The following is a 21,422-nucleotide window of genomic DNA, read 5'->3' as shown; positions in this document are numbered from 1 at the left end:
CTTTTCTTCTTAATTGTTGGCGATGAACTTTCTAAAGAATTATCTTTCTTTATTGTGCTCCACGATGGCTCGTCAGAGTTTGTGTAGGTTAAACCGAGTTGGTTTAAATGCCTCGTACGTACACGAAGGATTTCCATTTCTATTCCTCTTATTGTTAAATCGTAGTCGCATTGCTTCCTCATTTGATGTGGTCAGATCACAACTCTCCTCTGTTATGTTAAGATTGTTCAAATACTCCAACTCTGATATTATGACTGACGTGTTTCCTTCATTATGACTGCTGCCCTCTGCGTCAACCAATAATATGTCATCATTGCGGTCGTCTTGTGTGGCTCCGCCTGCATCCGAGTCTTTAAAGGAGTGGTCTTGTGCAATAGAAAACAAAGACAAGTCATTAGATCCTTTATTAGATAAACGTATAGTTGTTTCATTTGCATTAATACTTCCTGACGCATTAGTGCCATTTTGACAGGAAGGTGGCAGTGAGTTTGATGCATTAATTAGTTAAAGGAATAATAGCTATATACCTTGATCCTCTACGGACGACTGTCGACAATCAAAACCTTGTTTATTTATCAATCGGTTCAAATGATAACTTTCTTCTTCTGTCGTGTTCTGAAAGATTCAATTCATGAATGGCATTAATTATAGATACAATGAATATTTTAAAAATATATGTTTGTCTTTTGTGGGCAACGATGATTCTATGCATTCAAAACAACTAAGAATTTACCAGCTGCCTGGAATAACAGCCATTAATATTCTCTCAGAAAACATCGACAGAAATGCAAAGATTCCATATTGGAAAAAATCAAATTTGCCTGCATTTTTGCTTCCTTGTTAGACATTTTCTCTTACACAATTTTAGAATTTCAATATTTTAGAATTTCGATATTTGAGTCGACTTTGAAAATATAAACGAAACGATGTTCAACAGGTGTCTCATGAAAACAAATATTAATAATAAGAGGACATGCATGCATGATGCATGGTTTGAATATACATAATGAAGGATATTGAAACTATCAATTCTTATTGAAAAGTCAACTAACTTCAACTAGTCATGAGGGAAATAAATATAAGTATATCCAAGCAATCAAATTAACAAGGAAGAGCGTGCATGGCAGTTCCCCAAGTAAATTTTTTCACATGTGGTAAAGCGAATCCAAAAGTATACAAAAAATCTCCGGACCTTCTCCAAACTTAAGAGCCTTCGACCAACTCTCGCGTAGAGATTGATAGGCCTTGGATCTTAACGCCGAGAATTCTTTGTATACTTCAGGTTAAAACAAATTTTAAAAAGTTATGCGGCTATAACCAGCTGAATTGTTTAGAGGTTGACATAATTTGTGTGACGTTGGTGGAAAGACTGTTCTAGAAACCGTGTATCCGATATGTGACACACACCAAACATTCAACTTCATTTTAATATTATTGACACACGTTCATGTTTTAAATCGGTAACAGAAAAATATCAATTAAGAATATATCAAACGCGTCAAAATGTAAAATTGAATACAACACACGTACGTACATGGGATTGGTTTCATGCCCACTCCCTTCCATATTCATGATCACGTATAGGAAACGCCGGCGAAAAATGTGGACTATGTAGTACAGTTCAGACTATAGTATAACTCAAATTACTCAATCATGCATATATGCGATAAATATATAAGATATATCTATACAAATCGCTTTATCCACGTTTTATATCCGATATCCGACCAATGTTTAAGCGCGATGGTAGGAACAAGTGAAATCATTTGCCGTAAAATATCATACAAATATATACATTGTGCATTTTTCAGATGAGCAATATCAAAGCCAGGTTTATACAAATCAATATCACCGACAGTACAGGCATAAAACGCGTGTTTACATGTAGCTTTATCATGTCCAATATATAGTAGGATGAAAGAATATAGCTAGTATTATAGCTAGTATTTTTTAATACGTTCATTTAAAAATCGTACACAATTGTACATACATGATGTACGAAATTAATATTTTTGTGTGATTGACAAGACCATTTTACTCGGATATGTTAAATCTTTTGTTTATAAACTCAAAAACCAGCTATATATAAATCACAAATCAACGTTATTGATATACATCATGTGCATAGTTATCATCAATGTTAGAGCTAGAATTTGTTTAAATGGTTAAATTTTTGCAGCAGCCAGCAAGATGTAATAACGAGGAACTCCTGTGAAGGCGTTTGTTTGTATCCAACAGAGTCGGGGATATTTGCGATCGTTTGCAAAGGCCGATATCAGAATTAAAGTGAACATCAAAAGATGACGACAGCTACTGTTGAGTTAACGTGGACAGTTGACAGCAATTATATGATAAGTTGAAATTAGTACATTCTTGTCAACTTTATAGGCAGGTTTCCACCCAACAAAAATACCGCTTCTCAAAATGGAGACGGTAAATCATGCTAGAAAATTTCCTTTGTATCAAAGGCATTAGTTAAGGTCGAGAACTCACTGACAAAAAACTTCCTGTCTGGAGAAAGATATTCCTGCATGAGTGGAAACAAGCCTTTTCATAACTTGCATTTATTCACGCCACAGAATAAAAATCTAATCTCGATTAATTTAAGATATTAAAAAACTACTGACATACAGAAACTTTCAATTAGAAAACTTGGCAAATCAGATAACGTCATGCATGAAACGAGAGCAAAATACAATCTTTACAATCTTATATGCTTAAATGTTTATACCCCAGCTGAACCAATATAAATCAGGTCAAACATAAATGATTTCTTAAAAAATAAAAGATTTATTCTCAACTGAACGAGATCAAGTTCCACTCTTTATACTAGTTTACTAATACAGACGTCAGAAGCCTACATGCATGAATAATATAGATTAACCATTTTATATTGCATTTACGTTGAACTATGTATTTACGAAAGCCACAGAAAGAAATATCTTACGGACATTTTGTAGAGTGTTGATGGTTTATTGAGTTTTAAATGTTGCTCGTATTAGTAGGTTTTAATATATAGATATATATTATGTTAATTGTTATACATAAAAAGTTTTCCCCGTGTCTTTTAACTACTAAGTTAAGCTCATTAATTGTATAACTTGTTGCTTGTAGACCGTCTGAAGTAATCACGTTTCTTCATGCAACACCCACCCGTTAATTTAGAGGATGATTGCTCGGCTTGGTGTTATCCTCTCCCGCGGTTTCCAACACTGGTGGCGTCGGCTATTAAACCGCTTGGCGGTTGGGTTTAGCGTATGGCTTTTTCATTATAGTTTGTGAGGTCGGTCGATTAGACTTGCCTACGTCAACTGGACGCGGGCTAGTATGCGTTTTGGGATGAATATTACGTTCCGACTACCTGGCGACGCTGATCTCATTATAATCGTTGTTTGCTCTCTATATCTCATGCGTCTATACTATTGTAGTCCTTGTTGTGACTCAAACCTGCACCTGTTGTGCGCCTTATTACCTGTTCAGCGTGAAAACCCCACGTATTAGACTGATTCGTTACAGTAAGTGCTCAATTTTCTTTCATGTAGTTACATATTGTCATTGCTACCTTGGTTCCTAAAGGTTCGTATATCCGCCTGCCGCAAAATAAATAGAAAGTAAATATAGGAGCATCTGTTACGGATATTATGCTGTTACAGAGATCTCGCGCTTGCTTGCTTCTATATACAGTCTTTGTATGCACAACGAGCATTGCTTGTTCTTGTTTTGAATTTGTAGATTTACATTATCTTGGCTTATTCCGGTTCTCAATTTGGTAAAAATAATTCTCTCTGTCCCCTTCGCAAGCGTATATTTCTTCTCGCCTGCCAACTTAAAGGTGATGCCCACGGAGGAAGCTATTAGCTATATGAACATACTAATCAAACATTTACCTCAACGTGAACATGTCGATCTTCATCGGAGAAAACTTCGTTGTCTTCAATACTTTCAATAAACTGGGAGGAGAAATGATCGAGGAATCACAATGCAAGAAAACACTCGCGTGTGTGTCCATATAATTACAGTGCTATATCATTACATTACAATACCCGCCTCGTTTCCAAGGTATTGTTCTCTGTGCACTCATGCAAATTCGGGAAGTGTCTATTGTAATTAATATAATATCCACACTTGTACCTCTTGTTCATACCAAGGTGTCACCTTCTCAAGCTCATTACCAGGACTAGATGTGTGATCATCTTGACTCTGACTTCTGTTCATGAGATATTGTGAAATGCTTCCTCTTGTGCGCACTGCCTCTTTATTTTGAATTCCCGCGTTGTTAACCTGGAAAAACAGGTTCGAATAGTTCATTGTTTCCGAGTTCACGAGAGCTTGAATATTATTATAAAAATCTTGAAGAAAAGAACTGAAAAATCATGCGAGCTGTGGTTTGAGACGCTTTCTCTTTTCGACATTTCTTATGTTAATATACCGCAACATCTGAGTCTTTATGTTGCTACCGTGTGCCATCATTACAAAACATGCAAAAGCAAGGGCATCCTTGGCTGAAAATCATTATTAAATAAAATTCATTGCTTTGCAAATCAAACAGGAACAAGATCGTAAAACGTACGCTATCTTCATTTGCTGATGAAACATTTTCCTCTCCCGATCCACGATGGTCTTCAGTTTCATCTAAATTTATTTATCAAAAGAATTTCACATGTCTAGTTTGTGTGTTGAAAGTGGGGCTGGGCCATCCTTGCTATTTTTTCGTGTGGAGAACCGTAACAAAATCATAGATAGAGATGTGAGTCTAATGGTTGTAACTCATTTCCAAGGGGTAAAGAAATTCAAGTGATTGATAATATGAAAAAATTAGTTTCTGACATTTTGTAAATATTTGGCTTCATACTTTGGAATATAAATCCGCATTTATTTGAAATAATTTAGAGAAAACGCATGATGCTGCTGCCTACCTTCATCCCACATTTTCTGAGGCAAAAAGCAACAACTGACAACCTCCTTTTTTTCTCTTTCATCAAATATTCGCTCGAGTGGAACAATTGGTTTGGACTGAAGTGAAGATAATTTTCATGCATGAACTGTTAATGAAACAATAAACTGAAAATAAATAAAGTTTAGCATTATTTATAAAAGCTTTCGATGGAATTGTTGCTTCGACAGCAATGAGGATATAAACACTGAGATAAACTATAGAACACGTATAATTGTATGCTCAGAACCGTCTATTGTCGATCTTACATGATGAACGATTAAGAATATTGAATAAGACTGAGTTTCAATGTAGGTGGTTCTGACATAGCTATAGCCCAGTTTCTTTCAAAAAATTGGCTGTCATATGGAAAATAAATATATATGCAACCGTGATGCAATTGTTGAAATCGATGTTGATATACTTACCTGATTCTCGCAAAGCCAGAGAGCTTTCAAAGTTTTCAAACCAAGGAAAGTAATAGGAAGAAAATTCAACCTAGAACAGAAAACGGGTAATCTTAAGAAAAGAGTTGCTGAATTTTCCTGACAGTATATAGTATATATATTAGGAGCAATTTTTATGATATTATCTTTTTATGATATTATCAGCTAGTATATTAAAATTACACAGTATTGTCACCGTGGACCCGTGGTGGTGACATATGGTCATTATTGTTATCCTTCATGGGACGAAACTGTTTATAATAGCTGATAAAAGCGCATGTGTTTATTATACTCGATCCATGATTCACAAGCCTTTGCTCAAGCTTAATTGATGTCATTCTTCAGGAGACTCTAATATAATCGCACAAGGTTGGTTTCCCCATCTGTTTGAATAACAATTTCTTACATGTTTGCACTAAGATTGATCATCTGAAGATTAGTTAGTCCACCAAAACTTTCAGGAACAGACACAAGATTATTACTATGTAGTGACAACAGTGATAACGATGAACAATTACCGAGCTAAACAAATAGATATAAATGTGCATGAGAGGAAATAAATATTAATTCTTAAACTGAGGGACCGGTGTGTAGAGAAGGGGGGGCGCTCGCTATGCTCAGCGGCCCCTGTTAACCTCGACCACCACCCCCCCCCCCTTTCTCGTGGTACTGATCACCGCCCCCCCCCCTTTCTCGTGGTACTGATTCTCAATCTTCTTTATCGGTGACATTTTGATGAACAATTAACATTCCTATTCGCCATACGAACCTCATCCGGAAGAGACTTGATACAATTGTTATCAAGATTCAACACTTTCAACCGTGCTAATTTTCCCATGCTACGTGGTAACCCCTGCAAAATGATCGTGAATCATACAATAGTTCGCTTGGCAAACACACACGTCATAAAAATCATCAAATAGCCGGAATAGAAAAACAGAAGATCGAACTGAAAATGGTCCTCATGCAAGTAACCGCTATTCAAAATATTAATAGTCTAACGTCTTAAATACGAATCACTTCTCAATTATTCTCTCTCGTTACAAATGCTCTGATTTCTAAGAATCAATATTTCCACGTTTTTTACCTCAAGGTTGTTCGTGCTGACATCGAGTTCCTCCAGATTCTCAAGTCTGTAAAATAATTCACCCGAAAACATATTGAAATAAATCAGTACGGTATCAGTAAAGTATCAGTATGATGAAGTTTTTTCCTCAAGTTGGTTTGCTTAATTAAAATCTCACAAAACGACGCGCAACAAATTTAACGATTTACCTGCCCAATGAAGGTGGAAGAAAAAGCAGATCATTTTCATCCAGTTTCAATGTTTCCAAGCTACTCAAAAATCCTTAAAAATATTTGAGTAATTGATAATATATTTGTCAATATAAAATATGTGATATAAACTTAATATTGATTCTAATGGTGGTGGTGCATGGCTCAAATCATTTCCGGAATGTTAGAATAGACAATGGAATAAAACGTTAAAAACTAAAAACTTAATCAACCAATTAGAGATAATTACCAATATTCTCAGGCAGTTCCAGTAGCTCGTTTACGGATAAATAGAGATCGGTCAAACATTCCATAAATTCAATTTCAGGAGGTAAACTCTCCAATTTATTCATAGAAATATCCAGCAAAATCATGTTTTTTAAAAGACCAATAACCTAGAAAACGAAATAGATAAAGATACAGGAGGGTAAAAAGTACTTGCCTTTCAAAAGTACTTGTAAAAAGTAAGTGCTTTTCAAAACTGTTCGTTGTCAAAAAGGTTGGCCATGCATGTCAGAATATATATACAAATATATAAATATCAATCAAGTGACTATACAAACATGGCTTATTTTGTTTACTTTTCTCTTGTTTCATTATTAATATCAACATTGTTCGTCTTACTGTGACATTTAAGAAATTTTTAAGACAGATTTCAAACGATTCCCAAAAATTTAACGTATGCAGTACAATCACGTGATCGATATTATGTATTTATATTATCTCCAGCCGACAACCTTTGTGACAACGGCCCCTAATTAATTACTATAGCAATGATAGCTTTCCATTCAAGTAAAGCCCTATATACATGCGTTGGAAAATATAAAGAAAATGCCCAAATGTGGCATAACTTCATCCTCCTGTTTGTTCCATGTATACGTTCCTTGGCTGGCTTGGTTTCACCATGAAATATCGTTGGTATTATAATACGGTGGTTTATATTTATTAAAATATCATAAACTTGAATGTGAAACAAACTACGCATGCAAACAAATACTTTCGTTAGGAAAATGTTGCAGGAGATTATCGCTACATTTTTATCTTTGTTTTCTTCTTTGACTCTGGACACTCCACGAATTTCTCGCGAGATGAGCGTTGAAAACGGTGCATCTGAACACGTTAATTGGGACATGTGGAAAGACAGAATTCACAGAGAATATTCCTCCTCCGGATCCGAGGAAGACAATTGTCCATCAACTATAGAATATGTTCAGCTGGGCTATGAACAGCAAATCGAACGTTCTTATACACAGTCATTACTCAGAAGTCTGAAGGTGACATTTTGCATGACTGTTGCTTTATTGCCGTTATTTATTACCGGGTTATTCATCATCTACTTTGACTTAAAAACATGTGATTTATGTTCACAATGGCGTGCTCGAAATTACACACTTTCCTTTGAAATTATGAAAATACGACTAATTGGCAATAGTGTTGAGGTTATAATGTTGAATCTTTGGTTCCCTTTAACGTTACTGGTTCTGTTTGGCATCAGTGAATTCAAGCGTTACTACTCTTCGACTGTCATGGTAGGATTGATATCTGCTCTTCTCTATTCGTTATATTCAAGTTTTTTACTCTTGTATGGTGTTTACGACACGTATTCTTGGTATCGCATACCAGGAAATGTTACCTATGCACTTGCTGTTGTATGGGAATGTGTTATCGTTGTTCGCAAGATAAAAGGAAATTATCCAAACGTATCCTACACACATCGTCATATTTTTACGGTTATTTTGGTGCCGTTTTTATGCTCATTTGCAGTGGCAATGTTTTACAGATACGCAGTTGTTTTCTGGTTTAATTCCTTCGATAACGCAGTGTATAGATTCATAATAGCTATCTCAACACCAACCATAGCTATAGTACCTATTGCTATGTGCAGACATATCGCTCTTTGGCGTTCTTCTCAGATTATTGAACCGGAACGAAGCTTCATTTGTGTCTATTATATCCGCGCAGGGTGGATTTGCTTGTACCGATTCATGCAAGCAGATTTTAAGAGTATTTGGTGGTTTATTGGAATGTCAGTTCTGTCAGGTGTATCGAGTACACTTAGAAAAGCAACGGTTGGTCTTCGGCAAAGGGTATGGGCGCGAATCATAAGATATCTTAATCAATCATGTTGTTCCAGATTGCTTTATTTGCCTGAAGACACACCCCATCACAGGAGACTTAAAGCCGACATTGAGGTACAAAATACACTTTTTGAAAACAATACAATACTTCTAGGTCAAACATATATCGTGTTATACATGATCACAAGCTTCGAGATCTCTCCATGGTCTGTCATACGAGAATCTTTAATCAGAATTGCGATTGGACTGGGGATAGAGATCATATTTAGTTTTCTGTCCATATTCATCCTTATACATTGGCACGATATTCCCATAGCGCGAGTGTGGTCGAAGCACTGGAAACGACATTTGTTTGCAAACGGCGTTATTGTTATGCTACTTTACTAAAGTTTTGTTGTTAGTATTTGACAGACGTGTGTATAGTGAGAATTTTACCATGAGAAACAGCACCATGCCTTATCAAAGTTGGCGATAATTTTAACACGTGAAGTCTACACGTAGATAATTTCTACACATGAAGATATCTATACGATATCTATTTCTATAGAAGAGTGTAAAGCAGGGAAACTTGATATGTATTCTTCATCAAGTATTTACACATCATGACAGCAGGATTACAAATGGATTTACAAATGGAATGTCACTGAAGACCAATGCTGAAGACATTTTACTGCTTGCTGATCTGGAAAAGACTGGGGACAGTTGGCGAATGGAAAACCATTTTTCGAGCAGAACACGCACAGCTTAATCTCCCCATGCATCATTTCTTCCAAATTTATGTCAGACTGCGTGATAGTTACAATATTTCTACACATATGTAGTAGCTACTAATTAGATAACATATATCCTTATAAAGAATAACGAAAGAATTCTAAAGAGTTAATTAAAATACAACAAAATGGATATCTATCGGTTTATCGTTTTCGGTTTTAATTTTATCGATAAGATGACGATGCATAAAGTTACTTACCGGAGGAATTTCCTCAATGGCGTTTCCATCAGCCAACAATTCTTCAAGATTTGTCATGTGACAAATGGTAACAGGCTAAATGAGATAAAAGCAATATTTTTAGATAAATAATGGATACAACTAGGATATCTATGTTCCTAACTAAACGATTTTGGAAAACCGCAGGCGGCCCTAAGGCCTAACCCTATAAACGTGAGAATTGTGACGATACCGAAGAAAAAATCTTTCAAGCAAAACTTTGATGAACAATGTTTATATTTATTATCATTATTATATATATCTTGTGGAAACGATCAAAAACGTTGTATATAAAAATGAAATTTCTACAAAAACGTATATTTACCAAGTCTGCAAATTTATTGTTTCCAATATCCAGTCGTTTCAACTGTTGTAAATTCTGCATTGATCTAGGGTAAAAATAAACCCTTTTTCACAAAAAGAGCTGGGCAGGGTTGTCGTGCCAGTTTTAAAATTTTGAAATTATAATCAGGCAAATACATGTAGACTTATTAATTTAGATTTAAAGTTATTCCAAAAAGGCTCGTTGAAGATGAATCAACTGACTCAAAACATACAGATATATTTAATTGTGTAATGTGATTTTAATATGTTGACGTCTCCTCGGAATAGCTTTAATTAAATATTCACTAAAAATATCAGCTGGTAAAGGAGACGTATTTAGGATCAGTTGATTGTGAGGCTTTTCAGAAACTGGACGCTGTAATTAACCCACAATTGCATATCGAAAGGCATATTGAAAAGAAATGCAAGATATTACTAGACAAATACAGGTGTACTCACTTTGGTAAAACGCTTAATTGGTTTTGGCGTAGTTCAAGAACTTTTAATTGTGATATACTAAATGAAAAGGATAAAAAAAAAATGATGATGAAAATATAATGGATGAATAAAAGAAAAGAATAAATATATTTTAAATTTTTGAAAGGTAGTAAATTATGGAATCATTCAAAATATACAGTACTAACTTCCCAATATTTTCTGGCAAATATTCCAGAAATGTTTCATTCAACATCAAATGAGTCAAAGTTGATAAGTTAAACAGTCCATCTGGCAATCTATGAGAAGTAAAAATATTAATTGGATCATGCAACTTGATTGTGTTTACAACAAAGTTTCTATAATATTTTTGTAATTTTGCATGGTAGTATCACAATAGAAATTAATTAGCTTGTAGGTACACCACGTAAGTAATTAATACTGCAAAGCTTTCGGTCCGTTAACCCAGGCTTTTATCAGTGCAAAATCAATTGCATTATACTAGGAATATAACTAATTGGTCTGGTTACCATTATTATTAACCTAACATGCAATCACCTATAGCTACTGTCTACTGATAATTAATCTAATGAACATACTTAACAATTGGATTAACACTTGCATCAAGTTGCAATAACTGTATGCAGTTCTTAATACTGTCTGGCAACTCTGAGATACCTGTGGAAACAATTATGATTAATTATACCTGCACAGTGATCAAAACAGGTTGAAGATTAAATTTGATTCTCCTAGGTGGTACAATAACAATATACTTACAATTCTTGCTGACATTCAGCGACTCTATACAGTCTAAATTTCCCAAAAACTTTGATAGCTCACATAGATTATTATCAACCACGGCCAAGATTTTCAACTTTGGCAAACTGAATAGTTTCTGAGTTAAAGAATGAACAATAATCTGTTAATGCAAATATATCAGTGGAAGACATAAACATTGATGTGCAACACAAACAAGTGCAAAATGAATGTACTTACCTTTGGCAAAAGTTCTATGTCATTACAATCAAGATATAACTCTTCTAACATTCGACCATTATCCAATATCTCTTGTGGAACTTCATCCAATTTTCTATGACTATAGTCTAGTATTATCGGTTCTTCATCCATTGTATTAAACAAGAACAGTTTTTTAACATGCCAAGCTAACTTGACCATGACTATAAGTCGAAAGCATTCTCAACATCGATCCTGGCTATTTCATAATCTGTTTACATCATGAATTTTCGTTTTTAGTCACGACGATAAAACGCATTATCGATTTATCTCCATAAGTTCATTAGTTAGGGCATTTTTGTACCTGTTCACATCATTCCTCGCCTTTCCTGGCGTGTTTATTGTTTTTCTTAGGACTTTTTACAACAAATATTTTGAAAGAAAACTTTGAGTGCCATTTTATATTTAATTGTAATATAAGCGCTGACACTCATAGCACCGGAAATAAAAAACAGTAAGTCGTGCGTGAAAACGAATTCAATATTCAGTACTCTTCAAAGTTCAAACCCTGATTCATGTGATTTTCCAAAAAACTGAAGATCTTTTGTATATTTTTTGGTAATAGCAAATTATTGCATTTTCATCGCTGCTTCTTACATGTTACAGATAATATATATTTGTAAAGCGTAAATATTTTAAAAAAGAGCTCAAAGAATGTTAACTTTGCATTTTGTGACTCAGGTCTATTTTCGTAACAATAATCCTGGTGGAGTAACTAGTAAGTACCAGGAGGCAGTGAACTGGTTAGAGCTCACCAGAGTTCACTGGTTAGTGACACGCCTGGATAACTTGCTAAACAAACATGAGCCGAGATCCCAACGAGAAAACAGGAAGTCATTACTCATTAATAATTATTTTTGCCTTTCTGTTTTAGCTAGAGCCAGTGAAATTCAGTCTACACCTAATAACTAGAGTTTTTCATTAACTATGGCTTCATTTTCGGAAATTTTATTTCCCGTGCGACGTGATTTAGCATGATTATAACCAACACTGACTTACTGATTCAATCAACATGAAACTTTCAGTAGAAAGCCAGAAACATTGCGACTGATCTTGAAGACAAGAACCGCACCTCTGATGAACCGGTTACCAGCATAGAAATAATAGACAGATATATATACTGATGATATTTTGTAAATGAGCCTTCACAATGATAAAGAATCATAGCTAATATTGATGTTAAAATGTTAAAATTCATCTAGGATTGTATCAAAACACCAAAAAATCATAACACGGTAAATTTGACAGTAACACGGTAAATGGTAACACGTTTAAATTCAGTATCGCATTGATGACTATTTTCTCGTTAAAAACAATTAAAAAAAGACGTTTAGGCGTTTAAATCTTGTCATTTCCAAGCGTGTGCCTTTAATATTACTAATAGTCGTTTTCTATACATATGCTTGTTAGAGACCGCCTCCCGAGACCAGGAAAAGCTTAAATACGTTAAATTTATCTTCGCTCTCAGGGCTAGCCACTGTAGCTGATTCGTCTATGACGCGCTAGGCTTGTGGCGATGCATACTCTGTTTCTCACTGAGACGTAACGGTTAGGTGCACATACATCATGGTCTGGGGGCCGTAGTGCATCTCCCCCTTAGACGGCCGTTAAGATGTGAGTTATGGGGGGGAGTTCTTTCTATAGCAACTGTCCTTGCACCTTTCGTAGTTGTAACTATGTTGGTATATTGCAGCCGGTTGCATAACCAGGTTAGATTGTGGCATAGGCTGGATGATCTCTTTTGGGCGTTTTTAAGTTCTTTCCCAAATTTTTTTTTTCGCATGCTTTCAAAATTTTTCTTTTACATACAAAAAAATACTGGTATTAAACATATATGGAACGGATATGGTTCGAAAAAAAAATTTATATCGATTAAAAACCACCTTAATTAAACCCTAATACTCTCCCCAGTCTCTGCATGGCTGAGTCTTTGAATTAAACAATAGTACAATACCAGAGTCCAGAAACCAAACAAAGGCATCCAGACAGTCAACTCTGCGTTTTCGTTAGTGCCTTCAGCTCGAGAACTGTCAATCAAATGTCTGGATAAATCCCCTGGCTTTCCCTGCAAGTTTTCAAATTAATATTTCAAAATATCTGACATTGAGAACATTACTCAAGATTTTCTACTAATTGTGGATTTGGTTTATTCATCAATGCTCCATGAGATACTTTGAACAAAGACTTCACCATTGTTGGGTATAGCAGTGCAGTATGGTAATCCAGGTAGTTAGATCCCATTGGTAGACCATAATCTCGATGAATCACCCTGAATTCTTCTGTAGCTAAATTTTCATTCCACAACAAGAAACACGGCATGTTTATGGCCATTTTAAGAGCACATTCAATTGTTATTCCCAATTGATTGCATATAAAATCCAACTTTGATTTAATTTCAAATACATAACTTCGAAGTTTGGGACGGCACTTGTAGAGAAAGTGGACAAACCTACTGCGACCATTCGAATCCTCGCAACAATGAATCGAACCACGCAGGTATTATACACTGAAGCCAGAGTTAGCCAAACTTAACATCAGCACAGGGGGTGCTTTTCAACATCTCTCCGCTCAACGAAGGCTCGTCGAGACAATTAACCAAGACCATTATACACACTTATAGAAACATTGTGGACACTTGATCTCTTGCTCAGCTCACAAAGCATCACCAAAACCAGTTCTTTGTTTAAAGGCTGCACCTACTCCTTCGAAAAGGCTGGGACAAATAATACCCAATGCTACAATAAACTGGATAACAGTCTTGATGATTTTATGATCTTTCACGCTCAGATCCATCACGGGAACTCGTGTTAAGTTTTCAGATCTCTTGAGACTTTTCAAAGACAATTTAAGAAGCTATAAAGAGCTCGGTTCTTGCTCAAATATTCCACAAAACGACTGACAACTTCAATTCCTGACATGATCTCAAATGTTCCTCCGTTTCTAAAGCTCGCCATCCGTTTCTAAAGCTCGACATTTCGTGAAATCGAAGTCTAAAGCCTTGTTTACACTACGCAAACTCAAACCCGGGTCGATCCCTGGGTTTGTTTACATTAGTGTTAACCCGGGTTCGACTCAGGGGAGCCCACCTCCAAAGCAGGGTTCAAACTAACCTGGGTTAACCTGGATCAAGCGTGCTTACATTTGTTAAGTTAAGCGTGCAAAAACTAGCCCGAGTTTGCCCTTACCCGAGTTCGACCGGCCCGGGTTAGTTTGCGTACTGTAAACGAGGCTTAGATTAGAACACATGCACGTGATTAAGAGAGCCAAATGTCTCTTCTAACAAAAAAGCGGAAGAGCTTCGCCACTTTGTGGCTCATGCACTGCGCAAGGAAAATGTTCGTCTTGAAATGTTATTAACATTTTGGAATATAATGTCGCTCAGTAAGTGCCCTACTAAGAGGATCACACCGCCACGCACTGTATGAGTTTACACGAGTGTGCCTGGTGTAACCCTACTTAAAGAAATCACGCCAATCGCACTGCACCATTGAGTAAAATTTAATGCAGCCTATGAAGGGACTGGGGCGGATGAAGAGCGTTGCTTGATGGGATTCCAAGACGTAAACCAATCATCATATTCCACTGTTGAAAATCCAACAATATTTTCACGCACAAACTACAAAAAAATTACAAACTTTACATTGGCGCATGTCGACATCAAAACAATTGCTAAGGTTAAAACATAGGAGGGGAACAGAATTGTGGATAAAACTTTAAGTATTTGTCAACTGACCTCTATAGCTGCAGCTATTTCTGGATAACAAACTTCCCAAGGTCGTAATGTCGCCATGATCTTCAGAAAATGTTGTACACTCACTTTTCTTCCCTCCAGCTGTTGAAGAAACAATAGAATAAATGAATGACAAAAAGATTTCTATGAGATGTTTATTCTTCTTAGACATAATCAGTGAAAAGACACTGGGTACAGCAAACGGGGCTGCAGCAAACGTATTTGCTGGTCACAAACAGGTTACTTAAATATATGCTGCCTCTTGTCTTGCAATCAAAATTGTTGAACATTCTATTTTATCTATTTTGATAGTTGAGAAAACTGAAATTATACTCACTGATCCATATTGAGCTATCTTGTTCAATACAATACTAATATAGCGATCATTTTTGATATCCTCGGGAAAATTGTCGATTAGGTCCTTATACCTAGACAAAGATCATAGTTAGTATCCAATAGAGTGAGGATCACTTGTTGACAACATGATAATAATGACGAACACGCATCACTGCATGGTGTTTGGAAGGGGCAATGTTCAATTTTTTCGCCGATCGTGGATCTAATAATAGTCATATGCTGTCTCTTGCATTCATTCACTCATGACACGATGGTATAGTTGTTATATGAATAACTGGTGGAGTGGTGGTGAATAACTTACTCACCATTCACACTCCTCACTAACACGTTGTCTCATTTCTTCACCAGTCTCCACGGGTTCATCTGAAAAACTGTCATTGCGAATTTTCTCTAAAGCATCCCGAATATGATTCGAACTACCGAGTCTGATAAATTTACGTTGTAAAATATGCCATCTTCTTCTGTACTCAAACAGAAAAAAGAAAATCTTGTTGAATTACGCCAACTTTTACCAAAATACCTTCATTTCAATTTTCACTCAAATATCATAAAAAAGAGAGCAAAATCGTACTTATTTTGTCTTTCTAGTTTATCATGTAACAAGACATTCCTTTCTTCCGTCACCTCGCTAAATCGTCTTCTCATTTCTGAAGGTATTTCTGCAACACTATTGCTCATCCGTATGGCACCAAATGTACTCAGAGCAGCCGTTAAGAACTTCCTAAGAGGATGATAATATTTCTATATTTATAGGCGTATTTTTATGGAAATAGCTACGTTTTTTCAAGACGTTGCAACAATCCAATAAAAATTCTTTTTGTGCAACTTCCTTAGGGTACTGAACAATATGCTTAAAAATGCATAAAAAACAATTATGATGTGGTAGTGACAGTGGTTCAGCCAACTTACGTTTTAGCGTTCCTCTGATCTATATATAAAAAGAAAGAAAGCAAAGTAGGCGATGTTTACAACTGCTTGGTCTGTCAGTCAAAGCAAGCATGCTAGAAGCGGTGAAAAAGAAGATATGTGATAAACATTTACCTGTTTGCCTTACCCAAGCCCGCACTCGAGATTCAGCTTTTTTCGAAGAGTTTTCCCCAACTTCTGAAGAAATAAGTCTGTTCAATTCCTCTTGCTGAAAAATCAGATTTTTTACAACATTTCAGTGTCTTTGTTTCTGTTTGTTCGTTTGTTTTTTAGATTGTTTTCAGGGCCGTTCTTGCCTTTTCCGAATCATTGATTAATATTGGAATGAAATTGGGGGACGGACCCCTATAAATACCCCCTTTGGTGCGACCCTTTTTGAATACCATTTAATACTTACAGATAAGACACTACTGCGTTGCTTCGGTTGGTTCTTCTCAGGTGTATTATTATTCATTGTAAATGATTTCATTTTGACCAAACGTTTTTCTTTTACATTCTTACTTTTTTCTTCTCGTGTACCTACATTAAGTTATTCAGGGAGATGACAACGACATCTATAAGCAAGTAAATGTGATAAACTACACACAATTAACACATCCACAAACCTGCAACTGTCTTAGTTTCGTCGTTCATGTTGACATTTTCTGAAATATTTTTTTCACTCTCTACTGGAGTTTCACTACTCTCTACTGCCGGGTCGGTACTTGATACACTAGCCAGCCGTGTTTTCGGTTCCACAGGTGACGCTGATGATTTCACTGCAAGTGTGTTTGAAGATGATGATGTGACGGCTGAAAGACGTTGAAGATGCTGAGGATGAACAGAAATGCGACGAGCTCCTTTACGGTTGCTTCTCTGAAAAATAAATCCAGGGGGAAGGTTACGCAGGTTGGTAAAGCTATTATGGGACAACAAGTTTGTTTTATTGTGGTAAAAATGTTTGACTCTTGACACAACAATTGATAAAATCTCAGCTAGTTTTTAAAAATGAGGTTTAATCTGGATATAAAAGGTTCAATCTGGAATAAGGTCCGTACATTTACCTGTGAAAAGCGTGAAGGATTAACTAGAAGAGTCTGCCAGTTGGATTCAGACTGCCTCTGTCTCTCAACTTTTCTTCTTGATATTCGAGATTCCTCCAGTAAATCTCTGAACAAATTACAGAGTAGTGGTTTTAAAAGCTTTTAGGTTATCATATAATACATAATAGTTAAAACATTAAGTAACAGAGTAATAAAGTAAAGACCGCAGGAAAATGGCGTATTCGACTATGATCGAGTCCGCCGGAAAACGACGTATTCGACCATGGTCGAGTCAGAAATCAGACATTATTCGTCAACAACGTCATTTAAACCATTCCTTACTTAATATTCCAGCAATTTGTTATTGGACTAACAACAGGCGGGAAAACATCTTGTGACATTGCATCAAGGATCCAATTGAGAGCACAGAGTTGACGAAATAAACTTTCTCTAAAGATAAAACAACAACTAATTTTACAGCGCTTGCGTGGTCTGCCAACTTGCCTCAAATAACTTCACTGAGCACGAATCATGAAATATCACCGACACGTAAATAATTCGAGAGGACTGATTGCCTTCTTAATCATTCAAACACAATAATAAGACTCGACTCTCGAGGGGGATTTCATGCAAGTAGAATACATACATGATGATATATATTATCAATATTCACAATTTCTATCATCAGTCATGGCAATTATAGTGAAGCAATAATGATGACATGTTTCTAAAAGTTTCATTATACCTGCAGTCCAAATTTGGCGAACTAATATTTGAGAAAACTGGTGAATATGGTCGCATTGACGAAATGCGAGGTTTTCTCTTTTGATAAAGTTGTCCTGCACTTCTTGATTTCAGAGCTGTCGCAGGAGTATCTCTGCCTCTGGATGAATGCAGGGAATATAATAGTGACGTAATTTTGTGCGGTTTCAAGAAAATAAATGAAAAGAAAACTATATACATGATATTCATCTGGTTTTCACACATCGTCGAACTTGCACTATACGCACTAGCTAGTAATCACTTACGATATACTCATTGAACCGTCTGTGTGAACTTCGAAATTTGTATCTACACCTTTGAAACAAAAATATGCATGACAGAGGGCCTAAAAATTATTTCCGTATCAGAATAAGAGGTCCAACAAAATAGTTACTGAGCAACTAAATTGAATTACTAGTTACCAAACATGTGAAACAAATTATTGAAACTAACTTAAGTAATCCAGAGGTATTGCATCATCATGAGACGATTTCAGATCACTAATTTCTTCACTGAAACAATAAAAATCAAATCAGCATTGGAATTCTTTTCATCAGTCATCTGAGGGCTGTATGAAGCGTTAATTATAAGAGGCTACATGCAGTATTACAAGTATTAATGTCTCTATAGAGATCCGCTCAGTGCCAAATCAGATCATCTTGACGCGAGCGTATAAAGAGAGCAGGTTCTATTTTCTAATGATTTTTTTACGGCGGATTATTTTAAGTTGCAGATCATTTTAATAGCTTCTCATTCATATAATTATGCTGTATATTCAATACTTTACGCGTAATCAATAAATAGCCATATTGCGAACAACTGAAAAATACCATTCACCGCACGTACAATTTAACGTTTGAACGTTCTTCTTCGTCGTCTGATTCATCTGAACTTTCTGACGGCGAAATAATTTTCATGCTGCTCTTTGCATTATCCAACTTCCGTTGTCGCTCTACTTCAGCCTCGTCTGCCTTCAAAAAAGAAATAATCGTGTCAACTGAAACTAAGATGTTCTTATAGTCATTCCACAACTATAATACTGTCAACAATACTCGAGCAAAATGTGAAACCTTCCTGTTCCTTTAGTCAACATTTAGACCGAGACATTAGAACTGATCTAGATGCAGAAGGATTTAGAAATTATGTAACGTTCGTAAATTTTTCAAGCTCGTCCATGAGCCCTTGGGGCGTGACAAAAAAGCATTCTAACCTTTCGCTGTTTTTCTTCTTTGATCAAACGAAACAGGTTGAAACCAAGTCGAACTGCATTAATCATTTTTCTACATGAAAATTGCAAAAGAAATATGAATCTTTCAAGCAGGCAGGTCAATTGTCTTAAGAAGACACGTAAATTCACTAGTTGTTCCCGGCTCTTGAAATATACCCGGGGCCCCAGTTTTCATTACTACATCACGGCGTACCTTCCTTTTGATAATTGTGATTGAATATTCTCCAGCTTTTCAGTAGATTTGAAGGATAAAAATTGCACTTGAGATTCTTACAATTAATATATTTCTTGAATAAGAATAATTTTTTGAATATTTATGCCTACTCGTTAGTCACAATTATTTTAACAGTTTTGTCATGAGGTAAGGGCGTAGCCAGGGCCCTGGCTTTGGTAGGGGGAGGGGGGCAAGCACGCTTAAGGGGTGTCTTGAGACATCAAGAGCAGTGGTTTTCTTGCTGATATACTCGTGTAGGAATAATTAGTAATTTTTCATCGAGACTGAAGAATGAAATAATTATAAAATGAGCGTATATTTACACTGGTTAATTTCCAATCTGCTTTTTCTTCATTCTCGACAGTCTTTGTCTTTGACTTGTGTTCATTATTTTCTAGTTTTGGTTCTTGGATAACACGTAAATCTATATTCTGTTAAATTTAAAAAAATAATGAATTGCAAGCTGCTGGCTGGGTAAGTTTAGAGATATGAAGTTGAGGGAGATTACGAGCTGTGAAGAGTCATGATGGAGTCACGTAACCGTAAGGAGTGTCGCAGCTCCTCACAAGAATGATTTTCATTAGCTGAACTTTACAATACATTTCTGTTTCAACCGATAGCATAGCTTCGTTGTTTAGAAAGCATAGAAAAGCATTTATCCAATTGGACGAAACTAGTACGAGCACTGCGACATGACCGTCACGTAAACCTCTTGTGCGGGAAACATGAGAAACGAAAGTAAACCTAGATTTCAGAGTTAACTACAATTAAGTGTGAAATACTGGTGTATAAGATAGTTTCAGAAATACAAGTGTGTCCTCGGAGGGACATTATTTGTTTGCGGATGTGGAGACACTTTCTGCTGGCGGCACTATCTGGCACGAGCTAGCCTAGGACATCAGCCTTGCGACGCGTAACGCCTCTAGCATATGAAGACATGTGAAAGGCAAAGCAAAGTTTCATCTGCACTCCCATTTTAATTCCCACTACAGTATTTATCATGCTGGGGTATTTCAAAGAATCGAATCGAATTACACGACAATTAGGATATGTGCGCAGGCTGGTATCGAGTTGAATATTGTCAAATTTCAAATTATTTGGCTGACTGTACAGGAGTTGCAGACATGCAGTGGAAGCTAATTAATTAATATGTTTAAAATATTAAAATGAGCAGCCGATAATGATTCACTAAATGATATAATTGTAGTATATACAAACCTCACTGCTAGCATTGATTTTGTCATCTTTCTGGCCAAGTGCAACCAAAATCAGGTTTTTGTCTTCAAGATAAACCTTTCCGAGAGTTTTATACGGTTTATAAGAAACAGAATTATAACCACATTTCTGCATCTGATGATTTCGCCTGACGTAATTTTGTTTAGCAACTTCTCGTCTCTCTGGCACGCTGCATGTATAGACGAGGGAGCTTCTTGCTGACACACGCAGACCTTTATGAGATATTTCCGATACAGGTTTGGAAGCAACATAATTTCGTGGATCTTCTAATGTAGTCATGATTTAGAGAGAGATTTACTAATTTAGGAACTCAATACTATCTTGTAACATTATTAACACTGCGACTATATAAACACTGCGACATAGCTTGGTTACCTTGGTTGCGGTTGCGCTCATTAAAATTCTGATGACTAAATGAGCACTTGACCTGACATTGGAGTTCATAAATCTGAA

General features: G+C 36.0%; 2 protein-coding genes across 2 annotated transcripts; both read right to left on the bottom strand.

Moving 5' to 3' along the window:
• Positions 1 to 62: 62 nt before the first annotated feature.
• On the bottom strand, positions 63 to 11,607 carry LOC114535877 (erbin-like). Its single transcript, XM_028557205.1, has 19 exons — positions 11,476 to 11,607; positions 11,257 to 11,374; positions 11,079 to 11,157; positions 10,689 to 10,778; positions 10,504 to 10,560; positions 10,046 to 10,109; positions 9,703 to 9,777; positions 6,905 to 7,049; positions 6,655 to 6,727; positions 6,467 to 6,512; positions 6,149 to 6,232; positions 5,786 to 5,901; positions 5,362 to 5,431; positions 4,917 to 5,013; positions 4,571 to 4,632; positions 4,132 to 4,281; positions 3,888 to 3,950; positions 528 to 615; positions 63 to 365 (listed from the first exon to the last, which is right to left on the bottom strand). Exons 1-19 carry the CDS (start codon positions 11,605 to 11,607, stop codon positions 73 to 75), a joined length of 1,902 nt encoding a protein of 633 aa, XP_028413006.1. The 3' UTR covers positions 63 to 72.
• Positions 11,608 to 13,478: 1,871 nt separating this feature from the next.
• On the bottom strand, positions 13,479 to 21,323 carry LOC114535925 (coiled-coil domain-containing protein 60-like). Its single transcript, XM_028557259.1, has 19 exons — positions 20,952 to 21,323; positions 20,057 to 20,164; positions 19,713 to 19,789; positions 19,502 to 19,571; positions 19,138 to 19,262; positions 18,745 to 18,803; positions 18,558 to 18,606; positions 18,275 to 18,412; positions 17,872 to 17,979; positions 17,551 to 17,656; positions 17,113 to 17,362; positions 16,905 to 17,026; positions 16,622 to 16,715; positions 16,490 to 16,508; positions 16,152 to 16,301; positions 15,886 to 16,041; positions 15,561 to 15,651; positions 15,227 to 15,325; positions 13,479 to 15,109 (listed from the first exon to the last, which is right to left on the bottom strand). Exons 1-19 carry the CDS (start codon positions 21,246 to 21,248, stop codon positions 15,002 to 15,004), a joined length of 2,226 nt encoding a protein of 741 aa, XP_028413060.1. The 5' UTR covers positions 21,249 to 21,323; the 3' UTR covers positions 13,479 to 15,001.
• Positions 21,324 to 21,422: the final 99 nt, after the last annotated feature.

Source organism: Dendronephthya gigantea, unplaced genomic scaffold (genome assembly GCF_004324835.1).
Source record: "Dendronephthya gigantea isolate DGI-Jeju-01 unplaced genomic scaffold, DenGig_1.0 000127F, whole genome shotgun sequence".
NCBI lineage: Eukaryota > Metazoa > Cnidaria > Anthozoa > Malacalcyonacea > Nephtheidae > Dendronephthya > Dendronephthya gigantea.
Note: the sequence above shows the minus strand (reverse complement) of the source record. Positions and strands in the feature narration are given on the sequence as shown.

Coding starts and splice junctions, on each gene's coding strand:
- LOC114535925 (XM_028557259.1), bottom strand. CDS start 21,248: ATGACTACATTAGAAGATCCACGAAATTATGTTGCTTCCAAACCTGTA. Junction 19,572..19,712: donor TCACAATTATCAAAAGGAAG/GTACGCCGTGAT, acceptor ATTTTCATGTAG/AAAAATGATTAATGCAGTTC. Junction 18,413..18,557: donor GACGGTTCAATGAGTATATC/GTAAGTGATTAC, acceptor GCATTCATCCAG/AGGCAGAGATACTCCTGCGA.
- LOC114535877 (XM_028557205.1), bottom strand. CDS start 11,607: ATGGATGAAGAACCGATAATACTAGACTATAGTCATAGAAAATTGGAT. Junction 7,050..9,702: donor CCATTGAGGAAATTCCTCCG/GTAAGTAACTTT, acceptor TTCGTTTTCTAG/GTTATTGGTCTTTTAAAAAA. Junction 5,432..5,785: donor ATCAATCTTAGTGCAAACAT/GTAAGAAATTGT, acceptor TTTCTGTTCTAG/GTTGAATTTTCTTCCTATTA.